Below are 18,532 nucleotides of genomic sequence, written 5' to 3'. Positions count from 1 at the left end.
ATCGCCACATTTAACTGATGCCGGCACCAAGTTTGGTGTGACACTAAACATAACTTATCTGTCATATCACCTCTACTTCAAACTTACTGTGGAAAAATATGAAAAGCAGACAAAAACCAAAACAACAGAAGCCACTGTGGGCCTCATATTTACTTTGATAATCGCTAGGACGGCAAACTGTGTAGCATCATATTGTGAAGACAAGTATGAAGATGCACCAACAAGGTAAGCTAAGCATGTGTTTATTTTTGTCATCATCTCCAAGTATCAATTTCAAGTGGAAGTAGGTGTTGTAGTACGATGAAGAAGGGACATACCTATATGTATTTTGTGTTCTCTGGCCACTAAAGGTCCTAACGATAGGCTGGTTGGTTAGCAGCGCCTCCTGTTGAGTATAACTTGAACTACACTTAATTTAGTGCGTTTCCTCCCACCTTGCACAGCACCCTGGGGTGTTGTACGCTGATTGCATTGCAAGGCCACATCTTTATGCAATCATCCTTTGTGGGGAAGATTTAATAATCACTCATACAGTCTTCTTTGTCATCTCTCTTACACAAGACGAAAAAAAACTATTATGCAGTGGCCTTTTGTGTCCATTTGCTGACATGTATATTTTCATGCATAGTGGAAAATAACCAGCGGATTCAGGCTGACTAATACAGGTCAAAAGTTATTGCAGGTTCTCCTTTATGGAAAGAGATTTTAACAACCAGGTTTACATACACTTGGATTTTGAACGTATCCAGTCGACGGTTGGCGTGCAGTTGTTTAGCAAGTTGAATATTTAGGATTAGCTGCACTGCTATTAATACGAATAAAAGAAAAACTAGTATATTATCTCATTTCTAGAGAGGCTACCTGCCAAAGACCACAAATGTTACCTGGCTGAATTCTTCCAAACACCTGGATAATATATATAGGTGCTAAAGAAGAAGTAATATTAGCGCCTGATTTTTTATAATTGTCAATTTGTTTATTTATTTTTTATTCTTTCGAATTTAGCAGGCTTCAAGTTCTTCGCAATGCGCTTATCTGCAGCAAATGGATTAGACATTTTGCTTTCACTTTTCTGGGATTTTAATATGACCTGGCTAAAATAAACACAAATATATGAAGCTAACTGAGGCTAATAACACAAGTCAGCATGTGATGTAGTTTTATGTTCAATTTGGCATTCTTGCTTTCGAAAAACCACTCTGCGCGTATTTCAACATCCATGCAGGCAAGCTGCGCTCATTGATCATTGACTGAAACGTTGCTCGTGGAAAGCGTTCTTGCTCAAATCCTTGTGTTCCTGTGAAATCCTCTGAAACAAACAGCTGCTGGCAATGGACGTGATATTCATCAAGCTGCAAAGATATGAAATTTTAAAATGCTCCAAGAAATAGAAATTGTGCAATCTTTAATATGAATGTACAATGATATCTTCAAATTTGGATGGTACACAGACTAAAAGTGATAATGACAGAAAATGGCATTGTTGCCATGGTGACACTGGATGAGGTAGACAAGCCAGGACACCTCTTATGTTGTACCCATTTATTTTGGCTTGTGTATTATATTTGTAAAACAATTGTCAAGTTCAGATTAACAAAAAAAGTGATAATAGTTCTGTCGTACTTCTCTATAGCAAAGGATTTTCTGAAAACAACAAAGACATTTTGTTTTGTTTTTAATTTTGGCTCTAAAGTGGATTTAACTATTAAATGGTATTAGGCAAAGAAACAATACATAAGTATATTGATAATCAAACATATTCTCACTAGAAAATAAGTCAAATTCTTAGAAAATAAAAGTTGTCATTTTATAACAAAGACAATAGATTAGATTTCTAACATTTTTCTCTCTAAATTATGACTATCATTTTTAAATATGGGCTTTATTGTAAACAGACCACAAAAATCTTGTAAATACATTTTCAACAATAAAAATACAAATTTGTTTTTTTTCTTCTGTGGCATAGTTTTGTTGAATCTATATTGATTGTGCACAAAATGAGTTTTAATTGTTCACATTCTGCTTTTTATTTTATTACAAGACAAAATGCTGGAAATGGATTTCAACATTGTCAAAACTGATTTAATGCTTTCACTGGACAGGTTGGAATTGCGCACATTCCCAATGCTAAGTGCCATTTGATGATCACAGTTGATATTGCACAATGTGACTCAGTGTTATTTGACACAATAATGACGTAAGTAGCAGGAAATTAAGTTTGGTAAGCTTGTTCCTTTTGTAAATGTCCACTTTGGTGAATTGCAGCTTCTCTTTAAAGTGTTTGTTTCGAAAATTAAAATGCAGAATTGGACACATTTAGTCTCCATACCACCAGGAAAGTTTTGCTAGTGTCATGGTGGGGTTAGGGGACTATGTACGTAGGCTATAGAATTATTACGTAATTGGAAGTACTAGCTTAGAAGAAACTTTCGGGAAACGTAGGGACAAAGCTGGATGGAGTTGCCACCACATGGAGAGGGAAGATTTTGATACCTGAGACGTTACTGCTATTTTCATTTGGCTCTTGTATTCGTAGATCCGACTATACTCTGCCTCAGCTCATTTGTATTAACTGCATATCTAAAGAAGAAATTTGCAATTGATCTAAACGCAAACCCGCAGGAATCAAACTCATTTGATTTTTACTGTCTATGCCAATCAAAAATAAGAAGCTGGCAAAACTACTCACACTCTATGATTAAGAACAAGTACATTATACATGTGTGGAAAAAATACTCTGGCAAAAGAAGGAGTACTGATTTAACTCAGAGTTCAGACTCTGAAATGTACCTAAGTAAAAAGTAAACCTTGGCTCAACAAAAACAACAACAACAACTGCACCGAATGGTTTACCTCTTTTATTTATTTGCATGGTGCTCATACTGGGAAGCAAAAATGAAATCAGACAGGATAAGCAGGTCCGTCATGCAAGAGCACCTGGATATGTTTTAAGAGCTCTTTATCCGACAGATTAGCTAATCATAACAACTGAAAAATAATCTGCACGTGTTTCACTTCAGCATAAATCATTCTTGGTGTAAACGTCAAATTACTCAAAATGTGGAAACAAATAAAATTAAAACTTGAAAATATGAAATCACTCACTTTTTAATCTGAAATTAATAACAAAATCATGACCGGAAAAATATCTACTCTGATCCTCATTTGTTTTGATGCTACATGCGATGCAAATATTAAAATCTCTTTTTGATGTACATCTTGGTTTGTTTGTTTTTTTTTTTTAATATCAAACGGGATGTATACACTCTACATGAAACTGAATTAGCAGATTTTTTTATTAATTTACTAACAAATATTTAATTATTTCTTTAGTCTTGAATAAATGCAATTGTTCATTTCACATAAAAAGCACAATGTTATTGTGGGAGGACTTATTTTATAAAACTTTGCTTCCGCACTTTTAAGGTTTTACCAGTGGAAATTCTTTATACTGATAGTGTAGAACTCGCCTGACTTGTGTGCGGGCAGCGTTTCCATTTCGTGGCAGTGTCTGTGTGTCCTCTGCGACTGGCTGGCGACCAGTTTGGGGTGTGTACCTTTCGTACGAAGTTTCTTCGGATGAACTCCAGCAAACCCTGTGACCCCGTACTGGGTAAACCGTGTGGATCACGTGACATTTTTTTTTATCTGTAATTTTTTTAATCTCTCAGGTGTATGATGGCTGAAATAATAATAATAAAAAATTATTTTAATTAAAGCCACGGGGAATAGCTTGCCTCTTTGAATCCGTTTCTGTTCTTTTACAACTTGTAAATCCTGAACATCTTTTGCTGCTCATGCTTACTTTCGTTTGAGCTGATTTCAGCCTGAATAAAAATGATAACAAAAATCAATTTTGAAAAAACGCGCATCTATACTCGAAAAATTCAAGTTTAAAAATGTTCTGTACAGTGTGCACGCGCCACGAGCAAATTTGCACTTGACTAATTGTGTTGAGCGCGAGATGTTAGAAAGCCAATCAGATCGCAGCTTGAGCCGCCCTCCAACTAGCCCCCCTCGCTCATGATTACGTAGCCCCCTTGTCGCGACTCCGCCCCCTTTGTCTCCCGCGTGAACTTCCTCATTCCCGTGACGTTGAAAGCCGTCACCAATTGGCTGATGCTCTGTGACGTTGCCGTGATGTCGGGAATTCCTCTCCCGGCGGAGCTTGGTGAGTCGGTGAAGCGAACCTTTGGAAGGAAGCGGCACGTACTGTATCCACGTGAGAGGGGAGGACAAGTTGATGATGTTTTCCGGGCCGCACTTCCATCCTCCCGCATCTGACGCCGACGCCGCAGCCTCTTTCTCTGCAAGCACCTTCACCGAGCCGGAAGATGAGTTTCAGTGTGCTCCCTTCACGTCTCTGAGCCAAAAGCTAGTTAACTAGCAAACATGGTCATCCTCATCCGCATTGGCTGCCCGTAAACACAACATCTGAGAAGTGTGACCCGAGCCAGCACAACATCCACGTAAGTGTGTTGCCATGTTGACATTTTCACACCATGTTAGTGACTCACCGTGACAAAAGTAATAGTGAAACCTCCTTCATAGTAGGACAAGGTCAATGTGATACTCTTTTTATAAACGAACATATTGGACTTTTATTTCTACCAAAAAGCACACTAAATGTTCAGTTGTTTGTCAAAAACTAATTGCAACATAATTCTAAAGTTAAACACCACGGAAACTTGCTGATAAAGTGACTTGGTGACCTTTTTCTACCCTGACAAATACTATTGATGTGTTTTCCTTCCTAAAAATGAAATCAATAATAAATAAACAGGCGCATTCCATCCAGACTTTTTCTATTTTCTCTTGACTTAGAGCAAGAGTCAGTCGGTTATGGGACATTTCGGTGTAAAAACCCTTCACACTCACATTTACACTAATGGTCAATGAGTCATGGCACATATTTTCCATTGAGAAAATCTCACTGTGCACCACCAAACATTTTTTATATACTTTTGCCATCAATGGAAGCACATTAATTATTGTGCTTGCCAATATACGTTGCTGGCATAGATAAGAGGGCTCCTTGTATGTAAAAATACCCGAGTATCTCTCGCAGGCATACTACGGTGCCTCAGCAGCACACTGGTTGGGAATCACATACTGTGAAACTAACGTGTATGTTTTTGGATTGTTGGCGGAACAAAAACATACAGTTGAGATTAACATGTACTTTTCAAAACTACTATACTTTATCACTGTTTCTCACTGTCCGTTTGTTTTCACCGTGCATTTAATTTACTGCGGTGAAAATTTCTTATCAATGCACAGTGTGAATTTATCTGCGCTTTCTGACATGGTTTGACGCAGGCAAAACCCGTGAGGCGTGCGAGGGGCCCACCTATTTATCTTTAGGCTCCCTCCACTGAAATGAATGGACCCTTTTTAAAAATAGACATGGACAAACTGTTCCATATGACTACAGATCACATGCTATAGGAAAACACAAGGTGGCTTTCCTGAAGCTCCAATCACATTTGTACTAAAATCGGAACATTGTTTCATGTAAAAAAAATTAAAAAACAAACAAACTACAGGTTGTGGGTTGCGTGATATGGCCTTAAATGAGATTTTTTTCTCACAATTATCAATCGTTAAAGATTAATCGATTATACCTTTCGCGTGTCAAAACAGCAAACAATGACAATACTCAAACAAAGGTTTGTTTTTTTTATTCTGTTTCAGGAATTTGCTTTATTTCTCCCAATACCAAACAGTATATGGTCATTGCACAATCATCGGTCAATTCACATTTTATAATTCCAACAATCATTTATCATGCTGAACTCTAGAATTATGTAGGTTAGGCAAGGCAACCAGTGCATTACATTTGCTGCTTGGAAGCAGTCAAAAGTTTCCAACATGTCAATAAACCGCTGCTTTGAGGCATTTGGCAATGTTCAGTGTGATTGACGCGTAACGCCATGATTGCCCTGCACGAGGCTCCTTTCTGATCAAACAGGACACAAAGTGAAAATTATTCTGTTCATGTTCTTAGCGAGAACCGAAGTTGCAAGCTGCTTTTTGGGAAAATAGATGTGAGGGGAGTTTGAAAAGTTGCTAAATATAATAGTGATCAAATTGCTATGTTGGCAACACAGCTTTTTTAACTCATTCACTACTAGCCGAGAAAATAAAAAATGGATCTTTGACGTGTTTATCCGTCAATGGTAGTAAACAAGTTAAGTGAGCTCTCTGTTCAAGGATCAAGTTTGAACTATGCAGGCCCTTAAAAAAATATATATAAAAAAATAATTGTACTGTTAATAAACTGAAATTAGTGGATTCATAGCCCAGCTCGTTTTACTAGTAAACATTTGTTCAATCATATATTTTCTTTCATTCGTCTTAAAACGGCCTCCCCTTTGAGACAAAACGTTCGCCATCCCTTACACAAGAAGCTCAGATGTCCACTCCAGAGCTCGAGACGTCTTTAAATAGATAAGTGCTTAAGTTGTGCGCCAGTGAGCCGTCGTGACCCTTGAGCAAGGTGATTCCTCAAAGTCTCGAGCCTGACTCAGCACAACACCTCTGGGGCTCAAAAGGAAAAGGAGAACCCGTGAAAGACGCTTTTCTATTTCCCGCTGCTAGAATGTCAACGTGAGCAAAAAATAAATAAATCTGTGAGAACTGAAGTAAACTCACGGTTTATTCCACACTGCTCAGTGTTTTTGGTCATGTTTGAAATGATTGTCTCCTTCAATTAGATTGCATAATTCTTTACATGATTATACAAGCATGCATGCCACAAACTCACAGCTGTGTTACAGTAGCAATCTTAAAATTGTAATTTCCAAGTAAACAAAATGAACAACAAATTACTCAAGAAATTAACATGCAGATGTTTTGACTTTGTGTCTCCATAATGTTATCCTTTCCGTAGGGTGCGCCATGTTTCCCGACGCCTTGGAAGCGGCTGGGCGGATGGAGGGCCTGCCCATGGCCTCCCTCCAGCCCGAGGAAGAGGAGGAAGAAGCCGAGGTGTTTGTGGAGCGAGGGCCCAAGAAACGGGGCCGATACCGGCAAAGCATACAGCTACTGAAGCCCTTCAGGATAACACACAAGTAAACCACTCTATGATTTATTTTCCCTTTTCCTTATTAGGCAGCTGTTGATATCAGGACATAACAATAAAACTTTATGTGTTGACTTTATTGACATCGTGCGGCTCACGTACTGTATCTCCTTTTTTTAAGAGCTTAATTGTCATGTGGGAGGCAGTCAAGGAGGCCATACATAATGCGAAAACAAGAGAAACTTCAAAATGTAAAAACGCTACAATAAGTTGAATAATAACCCACTCCTGGGGGTCTATCCTTCTCATGTTCTTTTCTTGACGCTCTTTGGAAATGAGTGTGACAACAAATCCACAAAAGGCCGCAATAAAACACGAAACGTACGCAGTTAATATTTCGATATTCACTGACGGATTGGGAAGTACGTTAACATGCTGAGCTACATGATCTTGCAAGATGTCATGCACGACAGCAGCCCAGCTGGAAAATGTTCAACAGAAAACAAAAGCTGAAGACACCCGCAGTTAACACTGTCATGCTTTGCCGCACTAATGCTTGGCTTGGCGTCACCATAAAACATTTTTCTTAGTGACATGAACAAAGGTGACATTAATGGTTATACCAATGTAAAAACAGAAGTGATAAATATATATAGTTAACAATAATATAATTAACAATAATAAAATTAAAGTAACATTTAAGAGTGCGAAAATCAATAAATAATTGAAACTACATTTTATGTTTATATAATTATAGTGAGTATGTCCTTCATTTTGGTCTTTGCAGATTAACATCATACATGACCTTTCAGGGTTTATTTTAAGCAAATTATTTCAATATTAGTGTACGGCCACCCTGAAGCAACGTTGAGGGAATTGTACTTTACTTTATTACACAGTATTTGGTGACCTTTATTTTTGTTTTCCACGCCACAAATATTCCACATTTAAAAAATAGGACCAATGCTAAAACTAATTGAAACAACTTGAAGCATTGAGCATTTTTGAAAAAGAAACACTAGAACATCCTCTCTACAAAACTTGTACTAACACTGAAATAAACTAAAATAAAGTGAAACTCCTCACTGTTGGACGATTCCTAACAAACAAGCAATGGAGAGCACCCGTTTTGCCTTTCGACTTTGGACATTTGTTCACTAACTGGTGGCGAAAGGCAAATAAAATGATATGAGATGTGTTGACGTCACACTTTTGACTTTGGACATTTGGCTGTAGACAAAGTGCTTTCAAAAGGCAAACAAAATGATATTGTTGAATTAAGAGGTGACTACATTACCCACGTGCTACAGGGTGCAACTTTATAACACATGTACATCCAGATTCTCATTTGAGCACACAAACCATACACAGGCTTGCGTTGAGCCGCCTTCTGGCCATTGGCCTATCGCGGAAAGTCGTGATAACAAATGGAATCTTATCCCCGAGTAGCAGACAGCTGCGCGTTTGAACGTACTGTATGCTAAGTGATAAACAAGCCTTGAGCGGCTCTTCTGTGAAGAGTGTGCAAATTACTATTCAAACATTGCAGGCAAGATTCACCTTGCCTCAACTCAAATGCTTTCTTCAAACGCCAACATAGGTCAAGCCCCTGCCCTTTTTTTCCTACATGATACTTTTTTGTATTCCACGCATCCCCTGTGGACGTGTAACCCACCACCATTGCTTGTGTTTCCCAGACACCAGCACCCAGTCGACAACGCCGGCCTCTTCTCTTTCATGACGCTGCACTGGCTCTCGCCGCTGGCCGTGAGAGCGTACAAGACGTCCAGCTTGTCCATAAACGACGTGTGGGGGCTGTCCTGCCACGAAGCCTCCGAAGTCAACTGCCAAAGGTGAGCTCAGTGTGTGGCATTGAAGCAGGCGCCGAACACGAAATGGTGACACGAGAGTGTGATGGGAGAAATGGTCCGCATGTAAACTCTAAGAAGACTCGCAGAAGAAAAGTCACACAATTATATAATCCAACTATTATATAAGAAATTATATTTCAAAGTTGCAAGGTACCTCACAGTCGAGAGGTTCTGCTTTTGAATCTAGGTGACCCTGTTTTTCTGGAGTTTGTGTTGGCTTGTGTGGTTAGCTTGCGATTGTGATTGGCCGATTTCCGTGGAAAAGTACGGGATCTGCAATTGTCACTCCCTTGTGCCTCTACTGCACAGGTGTCAAACTCAAGGCCCGGGGGCAAGATCTGGCCCGCGACCTAATTTTATGTGGTCCGCAAAGTCCAAATCATGTGCGTGAACTTCCTGTTTCTAGCTCGTTTTCTTTACTTTGAACAACATTGAGATTGCCATTTGCTACCAATCCTACCCCTTTTAATAAATTGAAAATTTGTTGAACAAACAATTAACTTACTGGCTTCTGATTTCAAAACTGGTTTTCCATCCATTTGTTGTGTATGGGTTCACACGTCACAGTCGTAACGACCCTCTGAGGAAAACCGTAACTTTGATGTGGCTTGTTCACAAAATGCTGTAATTGTTAATTTAAAAAAAAAAAGCTTGGGCGCCTAACAAGTTTGCATCCACAGACTTCATTAGCCACAGCGCTCATGTTTGGCATTAAAAATTCCACCAAAGCTAACAGTTGTTAGTCTGTGTGTTTGTTTAGTACACTCATGCTGGTTTCTGCTGCTGTGTCATGCTGACACAGACCATGTGATCATCATAAAACCATAAGAGTCTAAGTTGCAACTATTAGACCCTCCACAAGTTTCATTCAGGAAGAGGGAATATTTTTTCAGTATTGAATTGTATCATGAAGGTTAACATACCAATGAAAATGATTAGTATTTACTCACGCAATGGCTTCGTCCTGGTGCCACTTCCCAACCCCAGTTAAGTTGCTCATGAGATATTGTGTAATCATTTGTACAAACAAATAAAGGGCTTCAATAACAAGATTGCATTCCGTTGTAGGGTTAATTAGGATCAACGTTAAGCAAAGCCGCTTTGAGAGAGCACCAGAATAAAACCTGGATTGGCATCGTGAGTTGTCATTTACTAGTAGAATTAAGTTCTGAAGTGATACGGAACACTGAGGTGAAAAGGATTTTGTTTCCATTCCCAGTGTATCACTGCTGGAATGTAGCGGCCATCGGCACCACGCATCTTGCCTCTCTCACGCTTAGCTCAGCGGGGTTGGTTTTGATTTTATTTTCCTTCCCCCATTTTTCAACAAATATTGGAAGAAAACCTGCTGTGCTCTCCCAGCCGTACCTGTGAGCGAGATGAAGGCAACGCTAACGCTGGTCAAACATTGACAGTAGTGAGAGAGGGACTGACAGCTAGCCAGAAAGAGAGCCAGGTGCAAGGCCAACGTGTGGGAATTGGCAGTGAAAAGATTCCCACTCTGCGTGCCCATGCCTATTTTTGCACTTTGCGTGCTCCGCTTGATAACTGGCACTTTTAATCGATGGACATCCAGTCCTGTAATGTCTCTCGCGCCGGGTTGTTGTAGGCATGGCGGGCAGCTAAGAATAACAGCGATTACAGATTAGAGCGAGAGTTAGCGGCCGACTTTGGCGGTTATGTCATTAACTGCTCAGCCTGCCATGTACAGTGTCTCCAACAGTCACTGTCATTAGACGTCATTGACTGCAGAGTCCCGTCACCACAGACCAGAGGATAAGAGTGTACCAGATGACCCACAGCATAAAAAAAAAAATCTGATTTTAAGAATGAGTCCAACGGGCCCAACCTTTACCCCCCCCCCAAAAAAAATGCTGCGTTGTTTTGCTAACCCACTCACTGGGTAGTTGTGGACTTTCACCAGCCTTGGTTACGTTTACCTGTCGGCAAAATGGCTCAAAGAGGAAAACCGCTCACATTGAACTCCGGGCTGAGAGTCCAACTCTTTGTCAGGGTGGACGACCCACACGGAAGGTTGTTGGGTTGTGTCAGGAAGAGCATTCAGTTTAAAAACGGAGCCTAACATGTCATGTGAGACTTGCTGTGGTGACCCCTGACAGGGGAAGTTGCTTCTTCCTCTTAGAAAATGTTGGTAAAACTGTCATTTGAAATTCGTCTTTATTTTTCACCGCAGCTGTATTGTTAACATAGTAAAACAAAATTTGATAGCTTTAACTCATCAGTGTGGATAGTTTTTAGTGTGCTGGATCCAATCCTCAATCCAATGCGCTGGATTTAAGAACTCACCATTAGCTTGGTCCATTTTGGCTGCAGTGCTGGGTTAGCTCTTTTGCCCAATTTGGGTTCTAGTTGTATATTGCACTTTGAATTGCATGGAGGAAAAATGCTAAAAATATTTGAATGGTTGATTTTTGTCCCCCAGTTTTGTGAAAAGCAAAGCGTTTGCTTGATTATTTAAAAAAAAGGCTTTTATGTTGTCACTAGTTTGACTTATTTTGTGTTAATATTTACACCGTGGTTATCTCTCAAATATGTTTTTCTCCACCTTTACTGAGCCAAAGCTCATATTTCACGTTAGCAACCACTGAAAAAGTCACAAAAAAGGACATGTTATGTTGTAAATGAAATGATGACAATCTGATTTGAGTTTATTCACAAATTCTTTGGTAAGAATGGTACCAAGTACCCTCTGTCATTCTTACCATACGCTCGATCAAAGGTGACAATATTTCTTGTTGAAATGGCATCTTTAACAGTTAAATACGTTACTGTAGACTCGTAACTTGTGGTCACCTCACAATGTTGCGTAAGACTTCGACTGGCCCGCATCCAGTCCAACGTGTACCCCATCTCTCGCACAAAGTCGGCTGAAAGCTGCTTCCGATTACCTAAGTGAGGATGAGCGGTATAGAAAATGGTTGCGAGACTTGTTACCTCTATTCAGTCTGCCAGTTCTTGCTGTTTTCTTTTTATTTTGTTTTAAACTCCAATTTCACCTGACATTAATTACGATACACTGGCAATATTTTTTTTATTATTCTATAAACTAATTTGGACTATCTGCAGAAATATGGTCGTAACTTTTAACGTGCGCCCATTTAGTTTTATGCCATAAAATGAAATTATAATGTAATTACAGTAGAGTTCGAGTCTTCCAAAACAAGCATTATCATCCCTGCAAAGGCCAAAATTTTCAAAGAAGCGTACCTAATGTGGTGTCCGGTGAGTTTAATTCTTAAGCGGTAGAGAGCTCTCACATGGTCAGGGTTGGGCGATGATGGTATGCAGGAGCGCTGCAGCATGCAGGGATTTAGTCTGTGTTGCCATAGCAGGAACAGTTACGCAACCCAGATGCACAGCAGAGACGATGGCGAGATGGGGGAGAAGGGAAAAAAAACTCACCCTGGGAGAGTTGACACTTGCCGCTGCCCAGTGAGGTGCGAATCTTCTATGCCATGTCTGAGCCAAAGCGGCTCTCAAAACATCAGCTTGGCCGTCGGCTGCTGAGAACATTTCTGTCCAATCATCCCTGTGTGGATCGCAGAATGTTGTTGCTATGGTGCGGTCTTCTGCAATCAGAGGATTGTAATCAGTTGGGAACTTGGGTCCAAATAGAGGCCACCTGCCTTAACTTTTGAGGTCATAAAACCTTTACCGGTGTTAGCTATACTCTACAGGCAATATTTGAAGATGTTGTGTGGGTCGAATGGGTTTTAGTTTTTTGTTGTAATTTGGATGTTTTTATTGTTTAGCACGTTGAGCTGCATTTTATGTATGAAAAGTGCTATATAAATACAATTTGATTGATTGATACCCTTTAACAACTGTAACTGTAAACTGTAAAATTCCGTTCCAATTCTATGGTTATCATCCCATTTTACTCTTTGCCATCGCTGGTGCAAAAGTAAGAAAGAAAATACAAGACATTTTTTTAGTTGCTGTACTGAAGTGTTAAGACACAAGGCTTCCTGTTCTGCTAAACTGCTGCATGAGTTCATTTACACGCTAATCCCATTGGGGAAGTCGTTTCTTCAGTGTGAACTGTGAAGCTTGGCAATGTGCATTTTGAAGGTTGTGAAGTTCCATTTTACTCCAGGAAGTGGTTTTTGTTTTTCTATCTTTTTTTTTTTTTAAATCAATACATTGGCTGCCATGCGGTTACTGAGACGGCAACACGTTTTAGTCCTTTCCAGTCGTTTGACGTCAAGTAGTAATTATCAGACTGCGCAAGAGTCAGCTTGGTCTAATGTTCACTGCCTTTGATTGGTTTTTAATAAAGTCGTTAGGGCGTAAATTACTCTCTGCGGCGGCACGGATGCTGCTGCTTCGGAGAGTCATTAGTAACCTGGCCAACATGATTTTCTACACACTTTTAGAGAACATTATACGGCAATAAAAGTGCATTAGACACGTCTTTAATACTTAAGTGTGTAGCTTTCAAAGTCTAATTACATGCTACATCATTCATGGAAGACTGATTATAAAGTGTGGGTCAACCTTATGTTAATTTCCGCCTAATTGCTGGCATTTTTCTTGCGTGATTTTTGGTCTTTGTGATTGCCTTTTAACGGAAGCATGCTCCCTATTGTGCTTGCTGGAAAGAAAGTTGACAGATCTTTTTGAAGCACAGCTCAACTTTCTGGAAATAAAAGGGTGTTAAGAATGAAAGCACGAGGACTGTGGTGAAAATATTTAATCTGGCCCGCCATGCAATTGGTATGATGTAAAAAAAAAAATGTAAGTATGTACATTAAAAACGTGTCAGGTTTAAATAAACTTTTGCTTCTGCTTGTGACAATTCGCTCACCACATAGTGTCTTATTTTACTTTATGGCGACTGAATAAATATACTACTACTACTACAAAGTAAAACATGATACACATTTTCATAATCCATATAAAAACATTTTTGCTGTAAAACATCATTGCCTGCTGCACAACAGTCAATTATTAGTTCAATTTTCATTCATTGATATACTATGAGAATCTCATCGTTAAAGTAAATTCAGATCAATAACTTTATTACTTCAATCTGTGCATGGAATGGAGTCATTTATTGGTTAAAATGGATTGTGAGTGGTTATGCTGTGTGTTCCAGGCTGGAATCTCTGTGGCACGACGAGCTAAAAAGCCGAGGGCGCGAGGGGGCGTCCCTGACAAGAGTCTTTATGAGGTTCTGCCAAACCCGAATGCTGGTGGCCATCTTTGCCCTCCTCCTCACAATGGTGGCAGGCTTTGTTGGGCCCGTGAGTACATCCCAAACAAATCCTCTTCTCCCCTGACACTGCTGATCCGTCGAGCACGCCTTCCAGCTTTTTGGCCTATTAGGATGTCCCAAGTCAGTGTGTTGTTGTTGTTTTTTTTCTGTCCCTAATTATCCCATTTTACGCAGCTCTGGATTTTGAAGTGACAACATATTGTCAGATTACAAGGCCTCTAGAAAGCAGAACCTCTATTAATACCAAAGATTCACAGAGTCAGGCTTTGGTCATGCTATTCTTTTTGCCTTCCACAATCTGCATGCATGGTGTGGGGTGGTATACTGTAACCCAAGCATCTAATTCACACATGTATGCAAGAAAATTAGCCGTATGCATGATGAATATTCTGACTAGTTTTCTCATTTTCTTCTCTTACAACGTCGTTCTTTCCCCTCAAAAAAGTAACCCAAAAAGGCAAAATTAATCCTATTCTGAATAAAATCATATGACAGGATATTACTACATTGGTACCACTTCTCTTTGTAATGTAAGCTGATTTACGGAACGTTTCACGAGTAACGTGGTGCCCTCAACTAATAGCCTTACGATAAGAGGTTTTTAGTTCTAAGACAATGGCTCATTTGTCTGAATTTAGCAGCACACAAGCTCACACAAAATTGTTCTGGAAATGTTCACAGTAGTTTATCAGTTATTACATCTCACTGAGAATAATATCAATTAACAAAAGCATTGTCATCAGTTTATAATGTCCTCTAGCATGTTATTGCTATTTGCTCTGGGACTATTATTTTATCGTCCTCATTCCTGTTTCCCAGGCACTCCTGGTTCGAGCCCTGCTGGAATATTCCCAGAGCCCTGAGCGCTCCGTGAAATACGGACTCTGCTTGGTTGCCGGGATCTTTGCCATGGAGCTGATGCGCTCTTGGTCTCTGGCGCTCATGTGGGCCGTCAACTATCGCACGGCGGCTCGCCTCCGCGGGGCGGCTCTCACGTTTGCCTTCAACAGAATACTCCGCCTGCGCAGCACCAAAGACATCAGTCCTGGCGAGGTAGGTCAGAATCACTGAATTGTACGTGTCAGCAGAGAACCACAGGAAGATGATTGAGGCAGATTTAATTTCTGCTCTTATTGGGTTCCATTGCCTGTGAGAACAGAGGCTGTCTAAGCTTTCGAGAAGTCTTCATATAACATTAAGATTGGGGAATATGGATAAACTTTAAAATTACTTTGCACTTTGACAAGGGCTGAACAAGTCTTCTGCATGAATGTGATTGATGCATGGAGGCCCAAATAAAACATTTATTCAATCGGCATTGTTTTAAGTTTTATTTGAACATTACTCATTGTCACACAAGTTTAATCAAAGGTTAACCCGTATAATATCAATACATCATTAAAAAAAAAAACAACTATTTGTGCTTTTGACAAGAAGTCAGTAATTGAAAAAAATGTATGAAGTCATATCAAAATGATTTAACGGCTACATGTCATAGATGGAGGAAGGTAATTATGTACTTGTTTTTTAACAGCAAAAATTACAGTTAATTCAAAACTCTGGCGATCAATGATAAAAACTGAAATAAAATGGCAAAAACGGGTAATAAACATCGGAAATAACATGGCAATAAAGGCAATAAATGTCATTAATGTACCTTATGAGTCAAATTTTTTTATTGTAATGTTCGCAGACGAGCACAGCTAGAAATGGGTGTTTGCGCCTTTGTGAGCGTGAACACAATCCTCTCATTCCTTTTAAATTCCGCATAGGTGAGGCGTGCGCTTTACACGGCAGAAGAATAACTGACTTGCTGCCTGGAGTCCATGATGTGCGCCAAGTATATTCATAAGGAACGGAGAGAAGATCTCCACTTGTGGATGACGTAAAGTTGGCCACGAAAAAAGTGGCTATTTCGAGGCCGCTTTCCACCCCCAATGATGCATCTGTCTTTTTTTTCATGCTGGCTTAAAAGAGTCGAGACAGGTGCACTGATAGCTCACGTGATGCTCATGTCATCTATTATGACAGTTCACGGTCCAGAATTTGACATTTTAAGTGCAAGTTGTCATCAGTGCCATGAAAGGTTTTTTTTTACTGTACAAGTGTTGTTTTTAATGTTTCACTGTGCTCGTTCCCCAGTTGATCAACATCTGTTCCGCCGATGGCCAGCGTCTCTATGAGGCCGTCTCTGTGGGCTGCCTGCTGGCTGGGGGGCCCCTGGTGGGCATCCTTGGCCTGACCTACACTACTTACTTCCTGGGTCCCACCGCTTTAATTGGATCAGCCATTTTCACCATCTTCTATCCCGCTATGGTAGGTTGAAGTTCACATCATCTCATTTTTATGTAAAAGCGATCTCATTTTATCCTGCGCACCCAACTAAAAAAACTAATCAGCTTTAGGTATTTTGCAATCAATCTTCTGTCCACTCTGTAGCTACTTTCCCGATTGCACTCAGACTTAGCTACCACTGGTATTGATGTGAAAGCCATTTATCCAACCAGGCCCTGTAGGAGAGCCTGCAATGCAGCTTAATGTGATTGTCTGCTTTCATTTCCTCTCCCGGTTCTTATTTTTCTTGTCATCATCATCCCTTCCACCTCTCTCTCTTCCCGTCTGGACAGATGCTTGCGTCGAGGCTGACGGCATATTTTCGCAAGAAGTGTGTGGTGGTGACTGACCAGCGCGTGAGGCTGATGAACGAGATCTTGGGCTCCATGAAGTTCATCAAGATGTATTGTTGGGAAGATGCCTTTGCACAGAATATTCACAGTGAGTTTCCTGTCATCGCACGCCAGCGATTACCTGCTTGTGGCCAGGAACGCAAAGTCATGCTGTCGCATGCTAATTAAGCTTGGCGTCAACTCATTTCAGCGGCTGTCCCTGAAGGTCCCGATTAATGTAAATTTGTCACCTGGAAAAGAAAGTCATATCCTCTTAAGTGGACTGGCAAGATAATCCCAGCCATAAATCCATTTTCATTAGCTCATTTAAGTCATCTCCCGACGTCGCCCACTATCGAAAAGGCCAGTTTGAATCCCTTGGCCCCAAGGTTAATTTGCAAGGTATTTGGAGCCTTACGATACAGCGAATGACTGTCGAGGCCGCTCTACTTGCGCATGAATTAGTGACGGCCTTTTCTCACCAGGACCTTTGCTGTAGCTTGATGGTAAGGATCGGTCTCCCCCTTTTAAATGCTATTCTCAATTAGCCTGCTGGGGCTTGTTAGTACTGTCCTGCGATTACTGGTTGGAATGATGATTAATCGCCATTCAGCCTAATAGCCACCTGAGTCCACAAGGTTACAGTGTCATGAAGGGAAGATGATCACCTTGTGTTTGGTGATGCAGCAAAAGCACAGTTAAAGAAATAAATGAATACAATTTTTTTTAGGTATAAACCCGGAAGAAGCAGAACAGAGCCTTTTTGAAACCATGAATATATTTTGGTCAACTCAAGTGTTATAGCAGAGTGTCCACAAATACATAAAACGCCTCATCACATTTCTGCTAATTAAAATAAACACCCTGAAAATCTGCCACTTTCAAGCCAGACTATGCTGTCTGAAAGACTATCATGCCAAAGCAAAAGTTAAGGGGAGAGGGTTGTTGGTTGCACAGATTACCCAACAGTAATAGTTTCTTGTAAGCACCACATACTGGATGGCTCAGTGAAATTGTGGACACATTAACGGCTGAAGTGCGTATTTTGGTTTGGTCATGTGTCCGCTGCACACACGGATCCGCATACGAAATGAAAAGTGTAATTCAGGATTTTGCTAATGAAGTACTGACTCCACAAGGGAAAATACAATCCATGCTGCCTTTGTGGGTGATCACATGTGCCCCTAGTCATCCTGTTGAGGGAATCTGTACTCACCATTGGCAACAGCAGTGTATTATGCAGGTGAGCACTGAGACGGTGCTCTGTGACCCGCCGGCTTCAAGTAAGAGGCAACTTGCGCAGGAATGATTCCAAACCAAATTGAAATCCGGAACAGAATGGTAACATATGGCCCTTTGTTCCATTTTTCAGGAGGGACTTTATCGTTGTATCCAATTAGATTTACATTCTAAACTGAAGCACACGTGCATGAGAGAGGGCTGCCTCTAAAAAAAACAGGGGGAGTGGGAGGGGTCCTATAATTGATGTTTGGGGTAATGCTGAATGTTATGAAAGGAGGAGTCAACCCCAAAAATGTCCTCACAAGGATATGTTCTATCCAGGCCCACTAGTGACATGACATCCTGATTAATATTGCGTTTGTGGAAAATGAATGAAGCAATAAAATCCGCATGTTCTTAACCATGACAGGGGCGGCCATTTTGTCACTCTTCTGATTTCAGTGCTGGCAACTTGAATTCAGTTCCTATTCAGTGTCTCTATACACCCTGT

The 18,532-nt window shown here is 40.4% G+C and overlaps 1 protein-coding gene across 1 annotated transcript in view; it reads left to right on the top strand.

Annotated features, from left to right (window-relative positions):
• Window positions 1–4,128: 4,128 nt before the first annotated feature.
• Window positions 4,129–18,532, top strand: part of LOC148338267 (ATP-binding cassette sub-family C member 5) — a 34,163-nt gene continuing 19,759 nt past the window's right edge. The window contains exons 1-7 of the mRNA XM_088292873.1: window positions 4,129–4,469; window positions 6,893–7,073; window positions 8,722–8,877; window positions 14,015–14,162; window positions 14,954–15,187; window positions 16,277–16,450; window positions 16,762–16,909. Of these exons, the coding sequence (XP_088148999.1) occupies window positions 6,901–7,073; window positions 8,722–8,877; window positions 14,015–14,162; window positions 14,954–15,187; window positions 16,277–16,450; window positions 16,762–16,909 (1,033 nt within the window). The 5' untranslated portion in view covers window positions 4,129–4,469; window positions 6,893–6,900. The remainder of the gene's footprint in view (window positions 4,470–6,892; window positions 7,074–8,721; window positions 8,878–14,014; window positions 14,163–14,953; window positions 15,188–16,276; window positions 16,451–16,761; window positions 16,910–18,532) is intronic.

The sequence above is a fragment of the Idiotropiscis lumnitzeri genome, chromosome 4 (assembly GCF_059441095.1).
Source record: "Idiotropiscis lumnitzeri isolate Australia: NSW breed Sydney's pygmy pipehorse chromosome 4, RoL_Ilum_1.0, whole genome shotgun sequence".
NCBI classification, from domain to species: domain Eukaryota; kingdom Metazoa; phylum Chordata; class Actinopteri; order Syngnathiformes; family Syngnathidae; genus Idiotropiscis; species Idiotropiscis lumnitzeri.
The sequence above is the reverse complement of the archived record's forward strand: the minus strand, read 5'-3'. Positions and strand labels throughout refer to the sequence as shown.